The sequence below is a fragment of the Myiozetetes cayanensis genome, unplaced genomic scaffold (genome assembly GCF_022539395.1).
Source record: "Myiozetetes cayanensis isolate MyiCay16 unplaced genomic scaffold, myiCay2020 scf4, whole genome shotgun sequence".
NCBI classification, from domain to species: Eukaryota; Metazoa; Chordata; class Aves; order Passeriformes; family Tyrannidae; genus Myiozetetes; species Myiozetetes cayanensis.
The window spans coordinates 19,610,280-19,624,064 of record NW_026087631.1 but is presented as its reverse complement, the minus strand read 5'-3'; the positions used below and the strand labels follow the sequence as shown (position 1 = coordinate 19,624,064).

Genomic DNA, 13,785 nt, shown 5'->3' with positions numbered 1-13,785 from the left:
TACTCTTCGTTGCAACCAATTTTTAAGGACAGTGATGCTAATGGAAAAGGTGGCACTACAGCTTGCCATCTGGGAAGCAGGAATGCATTTAGGCAGCCAGTAAAATAACCAGAAGAAATTACTGTGCCAACCAATACAAAATTAACAGGTAGGACTCACTCACTGGATGTTACAGAGAGAAAAAATATTAATGTAGCAGAAAGGAATTGGACAAACTAAGGAGCTAAACCAAACTTCTCTGCTGCAGTGTTGCCCTTAAACTTATTTGACTTGTTGGCTGATAGCAGGAGAGTCTACAAGGGAAGGTTTGTGCTGTGTCCTGCTGTCTTTCTGCACATCCTTATTGATCAGCCTTACTAGAAACAGGACAGTTTTGTTCCATAGACCTTTGGTCTGACCCAGGTCTGACCCTTTCACACCCTTGCATAATGAAGACTGCAGTTAATCCTTGCAGGAGAACACAGAGTAAGCAGTGGGTGGTGCACCATGGAGGACATATATGCTTCAAGCAGGGCAATGGTTTGGCTCTTCTTGCAGGGAAAAGCTGAGCTGAAGTTGCTGAGGAAGAATGATTTTGCATATTTGCTGTTTGTTTTTAGGGAAACAAGGGTAGGGGGACACATATTTGGTGGGAGATGGATCAATTTTTGCAGTGCCCTTTCCTCAGAGGGCTCCCCCTCTGCAAATCCCCACCATCGTTTCAAGTGACCCCAAGCCCAACCAGTGTCCAGGCAAGGAACAGGAAGGTTAGCTTGGACCCCAGTGTCCCAGTGGTTTACAGGCTACTTCCATGGCCTCCATACCTATCATTTTAATGAGGTGATGTGATAATGAGGTAGCGTCATTCATTCTTCTGTTTTTCACAAAGTTTTGATTTTAACTGTACCAATAGTGTGTCTCTCTCTTTCTGCACAGTCAGTGGTGCCTGAGTACTTGTATCTCCTTTTACAGTTTAACATCTGGATAGAAACAAAAGCCATCCCTGACAGCATTAACAATAGATGCTCTTTACTTAAGCAGGGATTAAAAATGCTCGTAAAAGAAAATATAAAATAAATTCTGTGGTGATCCATTCTTCTGGTTGGGGTTAAAACAGAGCAAAAATGCAGAAACATTAATATAAAAGTAGACTGTCTTGGAAATCACAGTTGTACTGAATAAAAGGACTAAAAGAACTGGCTGACCTTTCCTCCCCCAAGGAAAACTGGCATTTTTCTTGGTTTTCTTCTCCTCCCTTTTCCGAGGCGGAAGGCCTCCTATTCCTCAAAGTGGGCACGCTATGGTTACCAGGACAAGGACAGCCCTGTCATGCCCTCCTGAGAGCACTTAAGGCACAAAGGCCTAATTCTTACTCAGAATTATAATTGACTCCTATGCTTATAGTGAATTCTATTGAATCACTTTGTTAGTGGTAAATTAATCAGTGATTAAGGGCTGTTAAACCTTTAGATATAAACCATAAACCAAGTCTGAGGCTGAGTCTGGATTCAGCTGCACTCAGGAGTTTAGAAAGGGAAGGGGTCCATCCTGAAACTTGTTACTTAGCAGGAGGGTCTCCTTTTGCATCCTTACCTTTTTTATGCCTCCAATCTCCTTGTAAATCATTCTACATCAATTCTAATGTAATTTGCTTTCATATGCTTCATCCATGTAGTAAGTAATAAATTGAGTCTTGTCACTGAACTTAAGTTGTGCTTTTGAAAATCTAAATTAAGCCTGGTTTAATATTTTTGACAGTAATTTTTTAAGTGACCTAAACAACTCATTTGTGACAACTGCATACATCTTTTATCATCTCCTTAAAAGTCCATCTACTTTCTTCTCATCCAACAGCAAACCTCCTTGTGGAAAAATGTTATCAAGCCAGTTCCAGGCACTTTTAATTAAATCAGGTTTTGCAAGAAAGACCTAAAAAATAATGAAGAGGATTATCTCCAAGCACAAGCACACAGCTTCACTCATCCTTCTACAGCTTCACTCATCCTTCACCCATCCATTCACTCATTCATCCTGTATGGGGTCTACCACGAGGTTTGGTACAGATCCTACAGCCACACACATATGATGGTGCTGTTGACTCACACACTGAGAGGCGAGGCAATGTGAATTGGGACATGCCATGATCAACCTTTGTTTCATGCTTTCACAGGCTGTAGCCCTCAGGATTGCAGCTTGTGCAGCATCTGCTCTTCAAACAATAACCCGCTGGCAACTCCACAGATCCTGTACGGTTTACGTTGTTGGGGGCTTTTTGTTATTGTTGTTGTGGGTTTATAAATGCAATTTTCATGACCTAAACACCAAGGAACCAAGTGTTTCTTTGGGCAGGTTGTGCTTTCTTCTCTAGTGCTGATTTCAAGATTGCAACAAGGCTGGAGGACTGTTCAAAGAAGTACCACAACTGTCAGACAGTGCAGCACCCAAGACTCTAATCCCTTTGGCTACCCTGGATTTTAGCTATTACTAAACTATCTGTATGGGTCAGACCTTTTTAACAGAAGATTTATACATCATTGGAGGTAAAAGTATGAAATGGCAGTAGGCAAGTAGGGCAATGACTGCATATTGCATGCAAGCAGTTGCTTCCCTAGGTGATGCACTGTACATTGAAGGTGTGAGAGGCTCACACAACGTGATGCAACATGATACTGTGACAGTATCAGAAGGGCTGTGGTCTACCAAGGGTTTAAGATGACTGTAGATGTCCTGCCAGCTAGCCTTGAGGAGACATGCTCCAGGAGAGCAGCAGAAGGCCTCTGCAGAGATCGGAGAGAACAGCATAGGCATATACCACCCTCCACTCACGGTCTGTCCCTCTCCACCCAGGTCCCTGGACTGCTCTCACTGATATGAAATACCTCTGTAAGATATAGCCTTGGAAATACAGTAGGAAAAAGCAAGAGGCCTTTTCCCCCCCATTTTTTCCCATCCTTCTTTTCATTATTTCTTTCATTCTTCCTTTCCTTTTTCACTCTTATTTTCATTATTTTTCTTTACCCGTTAACTCCTCAAAGGATTTTAGAAAGGAGGGGTAATACTGGCAACCACTGCTCATTTTAAAGAGTTAAAACTTCAGTGCAAGAATTTGTGAAGTTTGCTCATGGCACATGCCCCTTCATGCTGCCTCACCTTGTCTCAGTTCCATATCAGCACCTACAGCCAAAAGTGGCAGCAGCAGCTCCCAAACCAGGCAGAGGTGCAGCTGAGAGCTGTTAGTGAACACGAACTGCTTTGAGATGGCTTTTGTATCAGAAGTGCAAGTGCAGCAATTTGAACTTAATTTTATTCTTGACAGTTTGAGATGTCATTGAAGTGAAGATGCTCTAGTGATGGGAGTTCCCTGCTCTCCAACAGGCCTCCAGTGAGAGTTTGGGCTGCTTGTGTAGGCTGGCTGAGCAACAGGGTGTCCAAGCAACCTCTCAAATTGTTAGCACAGAGTTCTTCACTTAAGGGAACAAGATCCATAATAAGTTAAGGCACTGAGTGTTTAGCATGTGCTTGCTACTCTTTACTTTCAGTACCTGAAACAATTCTAGTCCTGGTCACTCAAACTCCCACTGTATATGTTTCACTGAGACATTCAGGCCCAAAGGTGAGGCTGAGGACATGAGACATGGCTTCATAGGATGCCTCAGCCCCCCCCTTTCTGACTTGGAAAAGTAAGAGCAGAGGATTGCAGCTGTTCACTTCTTTATAGGTTTAGGCTTAAAAATCTGTGAATCCCTCTTTCTGTAACAGCATCTTCTGTACACAGTTCACGCTCTTCTCTTTTCTCTCAGTTATCCCTTGGAGAATATGATTTTTTTATAACAATGGTGGAAATGCCCCCAACAGATACAGCCCCTCATCTGGGTAGGGAGGATTACTGAGCACTGGCTGCTGTGTGGTGCAAGACAGCGCACTGATCTCGTTTAGCACATCTGTTTGCTATTTTCACAAGCCATAAAAATACAACAATTGGGATTCCTCCTAAAAAATAAAAGCCCAGGAAATAATTTTTAGAGCTCTGAGAGAATACAATGAGCATTAGTGCAGTACACAGCTAGCTGGAATTGATTTTGTGGCATTTATGGCTATACATTTAGAAGTAATTCCTAAAGGACATATTTAATCAGAATGAATGCAAGAATGCAGTCACAAACTTGTTGCTTTGAAAGGAAGACATCTAATTACAGAATACAAGCATAGGGCAAGCAACCTTCCTTTTGCATTTTAACTATGCTCTCAAGTCATGAACTATAAACGCAATTCAGGTCAGTTGTAAGTGATCCACTATCTGATTTCAAACCAGGAAGAGTCTTTGTATTCTTGTTAATACCTATGGGAGAAGACTGATGATAATTACACTGGTAAAGTGTACAGAATTATCCAATGGCTTTTTTTTTTTTTTTTTTTTTTTTAAGATTGCAAACCAAACTCTGTGTTCACTTATGCAAACTGTGTCTCCATCAACTCATTGTAGTGAAACAGGCAAGTGTAGTCTGAGATTTACTGAGCATATACCGAAAGGCTCTCAGATTTTCAAACTGATTCACAAACCATCTACACTGTAAGAACTGTGCTCTCATCTGGGTTTTATACTGCTTTAAATAGGTAGTGTAGCACTCCAGTGAAATATTGCAAAAGCATTTATTACTACTATTTTTCAAAATAAAGTGTTAAGTGACACAATTCCTATGCTGAAAGCCTAAATGGGCACTCCTATTAAAAACATTCATATATAAAGAAGTGTTCTTTCACTTGCCTTTCTCTGTAGTTTGCATGACTTGTGTTGATAAGCTGATCGATGAAAATACAGACCAGCTTTATTTCTTGTGTACACAATTTTGAGTAAGTTGGTAACAGCTTGCACATAATTCTCAAAATTTCAGTATACAATTCCTCAGTGTGTAATTAGGGATCCTCCACTATAGCTTTTAAGAAAATCCACTTCTGGAGAGTTTCAGAGCTGCTCAAACTGGAGACATTTTTATGCTTAAGCTTTGAAAAGTAAGACAGTGAAGAAACATACATCAAAGGAGATGTGACTCTTGTGTATGCTTGCTGCCAAGCACAAGAAGCAAGCATTTCAGGACAGCACTTCAACATACACACACACACAAAAAAAAGATTAAAAAAAAAAATTAAAAGGTTACTGAAGCACTGGCTTTGACTCATGAAGCCAACGAATCTGGTAATAAAGATACATCAAAAGCTGTAAGATTTCTGAATCTGGAAAAGGAACCCCTAAAATAATGCTCTACATACCATGCAGAGTTTGCAAACTCCTGTGATAGGGGGTTGCCCAAGTTACCCAGACAAGAGTGTACTTTGCTGAGTATTTTGGTCTTCGTTCTTCATTAGTCAGCTTGCCAGCTTTCTCTCTCTCCTCAAAAGTGAAACACAGAAAGAGATCAGAGTTGGTGTAAACACAAGGCCTCTTTATTTTGCTGAAACAGTAAATGACTTTCCATTTAGCATGACCAAAACCAAGCAGAACAGTGGAAATCACATATACCATTTTTCTTAATACACTGCTCTTCCTTGAAACTGCATGAGTACAACAGGAAGGATAAATTCAACAATATTAACTCCAGTTAGGCATTTGCACATGTGAAAGTACCAGAGCTTATGCACGACAGGTCACAAGCAGACAAATCAAAGACCAGTACCAGGAAAACCTACTCCACTGAGATGTGAACTCTCCTTTGGGGAAAGGGTTTGTCTTGAAGCAAGGGATGCAAACCTCCTTAGCTAAGGAGTATGAGCAAATGCTTTTTAAAAGCTTTATCAGTAAAAGTTGTTAAGGGAGTACACAACCCAGCTTCAAAGCTACAAGCCCTGACAGGATGTCGTTCAAAGCCTTCATTGTCACTAATACTAGCCCTGTCTCCTAAAGACTTATCTACAGGGAATTTTTTTTCCTAACTGTGCCTAGGAGCCCTTGGCTAAGGAAAGCCACTGGTGATTCAAGTGCAAATCATGGTGAAACATTTTTATGTTTTTGTCAGCCGCTCACAGTTTATGTCTTGGTCTTGGCTGAGTTTAATTGTTACCAGTTACTCAAGTCATTAAGCCAAATTACTGAGTCTAAGAACTGTGCAAACATAATAACACCTACCTGGAGGGACAAATATTTTGACTGAAGCATTAGGCAGTCAGTATAAGACTGCTTTTCAACCTTATCCTTCTTCCAGCTTCACTTCTTCAGCGTAATTATTTCCAAACCAAAACCAAGTGTACGAGAAACCACAAACCAAAGCCAGAATTAAAGCTAATACATACTTCTGAGTCATGACAGGGTAAAGAAGTGTGAATCTAGGCATGACCATTGTATTGACTTCTATAGAAGTGACTGCCTCTGCAAAAGCCACAGGGAACCTCCTTGGTTGGAGCACAACTCTGATTCTGGGCATTTTCTAAGAAAGAATAATTTCCACTTAAGTTTCCAGGAGACTGTCCTCCAAAAATATTTCTCAGCCTTTCAACAAAAGCTAGTAGTTCTATTAACTTTAAACAACAGATTTTAATCAACAGTTTTTAATGTCGCTAATGTCCTTTTGGCTGCCCACAAATTGTTTTTGTTGATGTTGTTACTCTTTTTTGTACAGAAAGCCTTGCAAATGTAATTTGCTGGTTTTTGTTGAGAGAAGCACAAGTTCTTGCACATATAGTGCAAAGGCTTAAAAACCCCACAGCTTTAAGCCAAAGCTCCTAGTACCTAAGAGTTCAGTAATAGATACATGATTGTGCAACTTAAAATGTCCTGTGGTCTCTTCAATATACTTAAATTCAAAACAATCTGATTTTTAAAACAGCTTGTACTCAGTCATTTCAGTCACACCAGAAGTTTAGCCTGTGTTGGACTCAGTCGCAGGTACATGACAGGGGATGGTGTCTGGGGCATGCAGGAACAGAAATTCTTCCCTGAGACCAGACTAATTCTGCCTCTGTCCTGGCCAGTGCCAAATGTTTCTTTGGACAATTATCGGCAAAACAAAATGTGCCCTTGCATTACGTTTCTTCTGGAGCTCTTACAGGTAATTCTGATTTAAATCTTAAAGATTTAAAGAAGTCGAGAGGTTTTAAAGTGTTATATAATTACACTATGAGCAGGTACAACTATTTGGGCTTGTAATATTAAGCATGTAAGTAACTCCTTTGGAAATCTGCCCAGGTTTTGGACCTCAATGACTTTCTGAAGGAATGAGGTCTATGAGTTAACAAAACATTGCCTGAGAAGGTGTCTTCTTTAATGAGTGTTTCCCACCTAAAACTTCACTGATATCATCTTCTTTTTATGAGTTCCTCTAATCTATCTCATTTCTGCTTTGCCATATTTTGTATTCTGCTACCACTCTTTTCGAATCTCTTCTGCAACTAATTTTACCCCCGTCCTTTCTCCAATTTTCAAAATCCATTGGCTTTTTTTTTTTTTAATACTTTCTACACTATAATTTTCCACATGAATTAACCCCTTCTACACACAGGGCTTTAGATAAGCCAACACCGTTTATTCATACAAATCCAGAATTTTAAAAGCCACCCACCTTATTATCTGTTATGGATTGTTCCTGGAAATGCTTACAATAATATTTTTAAACAGCTTGTCTGAACTTCTTTCTTTTAAAACTGGAATATTCTTTGAAAGAATTTGGGGTTTTGTTTTTCAAGACTTATGTTTTCTTTTTAAATTAATAATCCAGAATAGTTATGTTCACTTTTGCTCAGTAAAGCCATAGATATTTAACAAAAATTTTTATTACCTTTTGCTAATTTGCATTGCATGATCACAATTAAAATATAAAAAATTATATTTATCTGTAAATATTTTTTAATTAAAAAGTCTCTGTTCAAGTTCATAAAATCATTATAATTTTTCCATTCATGAGTGAATAATCAGGCACAGGCTTTTAACAGGGTCATTTTAAAGTTCCTTTTTCCAACAGTAAGTCCACTTACTAAAACTTTCAGTACAGTGAACAAATACACATTTTTTCCCCTACAAAGGATTGCACAAAAAAATACAGAATAAATATAAACATTAGGCCAAGGCAACATTTTAAAGTGCAGAACTCCACTTGCCACACATGAATAATTCAAATAATGCTGCATAATGCATAGGCAATTCTTACTAGTATTTTAAAACCTGAAGTGACACAATGAGATCAACATAAAACAGTAATTCAAATACATTCTATTTATAATAAATAAGAGTTTATCTGGTCATAGAACAGAATAAGTATATTGTCCCAACAAGCAAGCTCTTCACAAATACCCTTTTTTCCCTTGTCTGAATGGTGTGTTACCACTGAACATAAAGACAAATTAAGAAACAAAGAGAACTCATGGGGAGAGACATCTGGAATCTGTTGCTGGTATATTTTTCCAGAGGTTTTATCTTAAATCAGTCAGTTTATACTGTCATATATCTGTCAATTTATACAGATTGAAAATTCTCCCTTTATTTTCTTCCACATATTCATATCCCCTTAATGTTCAGTTGTCTTGGTTTAGTTTTTTTTTGCCTTTTTTTTTGCTTTTTTTCTTCCCTTTTTTTTTTTTTTTTTTTTTTTTTGGGTGTGAGGAAAAGGGAGGAAAGGGGAAGAGAGTTGCTTCACTTTGTATTCAGCTACTAAGTTCTGTGACAGTAAGGATGGAGGGAGAACAGTCCAAGTCCTAGCCTCCATTAGCATTTTGCTTTGAGACAATAGTGCTGTTCTGAAGTGAATTCCCAATCATCCTCCCTTACTGAACCTTGGTTCAGTTTGCAGGGTGGTTTTGGTACACAAGAATTAAGATTATTTTGTATGAAACTACAGTGGAGGCTCAGCTACCTTTCAAATACACTCCAGTCTCTAAAAGAGAGACTAAGAATCTGAATCCATTATTTGGCCTGCTTCAAACTGCATATGCAGTTGGGGCATTTATCCAAGGAAACATAATATATGTAGTCTTGAGCTGCATATAGTGTAGATGTACAAGTCTCAGGAGTAACTGCTTTCATCTACTGATCCTCCCCCACTGTAACAAGTATTTTGGCAATGTACACACAGGTAGAGAGTCCCAAGGACCAAAACTTCACAGTGGGATGCTCAGTGATTTTCCCAAAATTACTTCAGAGAAGTTTGACTACTACATACTTCTCTGTAGGCTCTAAAACCTAAAAATTTCTGTGCATAAGCCATTTTCCACTGAACAAGCTTTTGGGACCACCTCAGATGACTCCACTTAACTTGGGTTTTTTTTGGCATACATTATTTCTCCACTCAATTCTAATTAAGATGTTGCTGTCGAAAGACCCTTACAATTTATTTGTTATTTGAAGTCACCAATGGCTTTCTCAAACAACAAATTCAGACTTCTTTCCTTTACCCCTAAGCATCTCAGCATAATCTTGGTCCTTGCTCCTCCTTGTCTTGGGCATTGCAGAGTGCTGCAGGCAGCCCATGGCACTCCTTGCAGGCAGAGCTCCTCCTCCAGCTGACATTCTTAGAAAGTAATTTTCCACTTCTAAGTCTGAGTAGTGTCTGGATACTAGACACTAGTAGAGCTATAATCAAAAGGCTGAATTTCTACCTTGTCCCTGAATTTAACAAGTATCAAACTGCTCATGACACAGCGAAGAATCAGATACAAAGCTCATTGGAGCAGTTATCCTAGGGAGTCCCTTTGTAACTGGGCCAGCAGTGTAGTCTTCAACTTATTAAAGTTCTGTATTCCCAGTTTGCAAACAAGCAACCTCTCCATACCCAAGTATTTTAAGAAGAAATCCTGAATCTCTTTCTTAACACCACCACAAAATAATGGGAAAACAATTAAGTCAGAGACAGTTAAGACTACCACTAAAATAAAAGCACTGATTTAATTCATAGCTCTGGAGGCATAGTAGTAGAGCACTAACATACGTTGTATACAAGGCTATGTGATCTTTCTTCACCAAAGAAAATATTCTTGAAGGAAAGCCAAAGCTGAAAACCATGTAACTACCTAAAAATAGTTTCAAACAGTAACTGGGAAGATTAAAACGTGTCTCACAGATCTTTGGTTTTGGAAAGTGAAATCTGGTCAATTAAATTCATGTCAAAATTCATGAGAAAAAATGCTTCCTGAATCAGGAAACCAAGTTAAAAAGCTGAAGATTGTATTTGCCAAACAACTGTGCTACTGTGTAGGTGATTGGGACACATGAAAAACAAAACGGTTGAGAAAACACCGTGATGGAATGTGGAAATCTGAATACTTAGATCTTGACTCCTAAAACCTCAGGAATGATTGAACTCTATGGGTAGGAAGGCTGTACCTCAGCCAAGCAGCAGCTCAATGCAGCGCCCTGGGAAGACACCTGAGTGAACTCTCAGTGAGCCACATGGCTGCACCCAGGTGATGTCTGCAAGACACTGTTCCCTGCTGTTCAGTAGGGCCCCTCAGCTTCAGTAAAAAAACTACACTGGACAGACTGTACTGCTTTAAGTGCCCAAATTAGCTGTTACACTTCCCCTTGATGCTATGCTGTCTCATGTAGATATAATTATAATGATACATAAGCTCTGAAAATACTTTTAAAATCAGAACTCTCTCTGAAGTAGACATGAAGTGAAACTTTGGTGCAGTGACCTCCCTTGCTTTGTGAACAGAGGGAGGTCATATATCCCCAGGCAGTGAGATAAAAGTGCAAAACAAACTTTAGTGAAATCAAAGAAGTTTGAAGCAGGCCTTAAAACCATATCAACCCATATTTATAGTATCTAGATACAATATTGTCTCTAATGACACTGACATTAAAGCTTACATCCTTTGTGTTGCAAAAAAACATAACAGAGAAACAAGAAGCAATTCCCTCCTCAAACAAATCTCATTTAAAAAAAAAATAAAAAAAGGCTCTGAAAAAAAGTAGGGGAATATGCTTTTTCAGGAAAGTCACACAGATTTCTAAAATCAGACGGGCATATTTTTTACCCAGATTTGTACAGAGCTGGAATTATGGCTGCCATGTTGAAAGACACAACGAGCACAATAGAGCTGAGCTGCTTTTTCCAGTGACAATTTTCACCTCAAGTCAAAGGTGGTAATGGCCAAATAGAGCCCATTTCTCTTGGATATTTTTTAAATGCACTCACTTCCCTTACAGAAAGGAGAAGGGGCATCTTATCATCCTGTCTGAATAGTCAGGAGGAAATGAGCTTGGGATGATCTTGCAGGAGGTTGAACTAGATGGAGCTCTCCCTCTAGTCCAGAACACTCTCTTAATTTGTTGACCATTGTGTAGCCTGCAGAGATATCTTAGTCGCTGCTTCTGATTTAACAGAAGTTTCATTCAGCTGTCTCTCAGATGAAGGTAATTCAATGGAGTGTCTGACTTCAAATGGCAATTCTAAATTCTATGATAAGGACCTTGATTTATTTATAAACAAACACTTCTTACTTAATTACTCTTAAAAAATAATGTTTTAAATTAAATAATTACTTTTTTCTCTTTTATTTCAAAAAAAAAAGTTCCTAAGAAAAACTGGAAACTGTTCTAAATTCCCCAACTTTTTTCCATATTTGATGATAATACTATGGAAATTGCATTCTTTCATGACATTCATTAGCTGCAAAATCTATTCAATAGAATTGTTTTTATTTTAATTTTTATGCATTATAGTCAATGAGTGTCTCATTGTTCCACATAAAGCTTCCTGTACTATTATTAAACAGAACAGGTGTCCTCTTTAATTAAGGTATTTATCAAATTTTATCAATATTTATCAATGCAAAAATGCTATTTTTGCAGTGAAATTTAAATAGCTGTTTTCTCTAGAACTATGACAATTTTGGTAAAGTATTTCTTGAAAGGTCTAACAAAATCTCTAATGTTTGCAAATTTTATAACATAACATTAAACAAAAATGAGGTGTCATTCCTGATGATCAGGCACTGTGTTTAATTCAATCTTTTCCAAATCAGATGGAGAATGATCAGCAGAGTATTTTGCAAATGGGAAATGGATTTATACGGAGCTTGAGAAAGGAACCACTTGCTTTCCAGCCACATATACTTCAGAAATATTCCGATCATCACCTGAAATAACATGGTCAAAATAGAGATTTGTACATAAACATATGCACTGATTTAATTAGTGAGAATTACTCAGTCTGCTAAATCAGTTTTGGAATACATAATTTGCAATGACCTTCTCCTAGGACTAAGAAAGTTCATTTGGAGAGAGACAGTCAGAGCCACCACAAAGACCAATAAATGTTTAAACTACCCATGCTTTTCTTAAGAAATAAATATAGCATTCAGCTGCTGAAATGGTGTAATGGACTTTATGTATTTTGAGTAGATTCAAACCGTGAAAATATTAAATATTTGTACAGAAAATGCATTGTTGCATAGTATCGGAACCGGTCCAGGTACCTACCAGCAACAAAGATGATGTGCCCCAGCCAGTTTCTCAAAAAGGCAAAAATCTAGTTAGAGGATGACACAGCTGTGGCCAGAGCTAACACCAGTTACCTCAACACAGCAACACACTGGGCAATGCAGCTCTGGTCCAGACAGTGCCCTGTGAAGAGTACCTTAGGGTACCCTTAGGGGAGGGATTGTTTGGATTGGGTTTTGTTTTAAAGGCCATAATTTCTGTTTGAAAGTAAAAAAAGCACAGTGATAACTGGCCTACAGAAGTCCTTGTGAACTGAACTAGTTCTGAACTACTGATTAGCGTGTCAGTGTTACTTTATTAAGAAATACAATTTTGCTAGTACTGTACATAAAGATAAATGTGGTGAAAATGATCATGTGAAACTATTTAACTGTCTCAAAGATCAAAAGTTAAACTACTTAATTCTTACGCAGTATTTTGAAAGAAATATTAATAAATACAAGACAATTCATTAATTAATTCATTATTTAATATGATCATTAATATAAATAAATTAATTTAGAATTAATTTATAATTAAAACATTAACATTAATTGTCAAGGACATGTTAATGTTTATGTAACAGTTGAATAAATATACTTGGTTACTGTAAACAATTGTATATTTAATGTAAAAATAAATTTATTATTAATCTCTACATTAATTTAGACAATGTTTGATGTAGGAAATGAGAATTTTATGTGGGTTGAAAATCAGATCATACCTAGATACAGGAACTTCTGGAGAGTGTCCTACAAAAAAACAGGAGAAATCAAATTCAAAAAGCAGTATCTACTGATCCAGATCATAATTATTCAAAGCATGAAAGAATAAAAATTGTTTTCCCAAATATTCCTAGAAATAGTGAAATCAAAACTTAACGAGCATGTTTTCTCATAATTAACTTTCACAGGAAGAAAACACTGCACAAGTTTGATGGCATAAACAAGTATGTGCCCTTTCCCTTATTCAGAGTTCTCAAATTCACTTACTCATTGAAAAATAAGACAAAATGTAAACATCTTTAGAGTCCTAAGAACTGCCACCTTAGCTAAAAAGCTTGAGACTTACACAGAAAAATATTTCCTTTACAGAACTGGAATTGTTTCCAGACAGTCTGGCCACATCAACAAATTCAAGTAACTGCTGTTAACTGTCTTTCTTAGAGAAGGTTTTTTTGTATGAGGTGTGCCCATTGCATGAGGCAAACACTGCTTTAACATTAACATAAAAACTGTGCTTTTAACTCAAAGTAGCTGTCTTGAGTTCTTGCTTAGTTTTATAACAGCAGTGTAGTAAAGGCAAACTAAGCCTTTTCTGGGAACAGGTTGCCATTTTTCAGTTTGAACTCAAAGTGTTGACTAAAACTCAGTTGCTTTTCCTTGGCTGTCATTACTCAG

At 37.8% G+C, this 13,785-nt stretch overlaps 1 protein-coding gene across 2 annotated transcripts in view; it reads right to left on the bottom strand.

Moving 5' to 3' along the window:
• Positions 1-4,610: 4,610 nt before the first annotated feature.
• Positions 4,611-13,785, bottom strand: part of GDA (guanine deaminase) — a 30,240-nt gene continuing 21,065 nt past the window's right edge. Inside the window, exons 13-14 of one of the 2 annotated variants that reach the window (XM_050329001.1) lie at positions 13,110-13,137; positions 4,611-5,368 (exon numbers count right to left, since the gene is read on the bottom strand). In XM_050329001.1, coding sequence (XP_050184958.1) covers positions 5,340-5,368; positions 13,110-13,137 — 57 coding nt within the window. In that variant the 3' untranslated portion in view covers positions 4,611-5,339. Of the gene's footprint in view, positions 5,369-5,399; positions 12,043-13,109; positions 13,138-13,785 lie in introns of those variants that run through there. The other variant, XM_050329000.1, reaches the window with a different exon arrangement.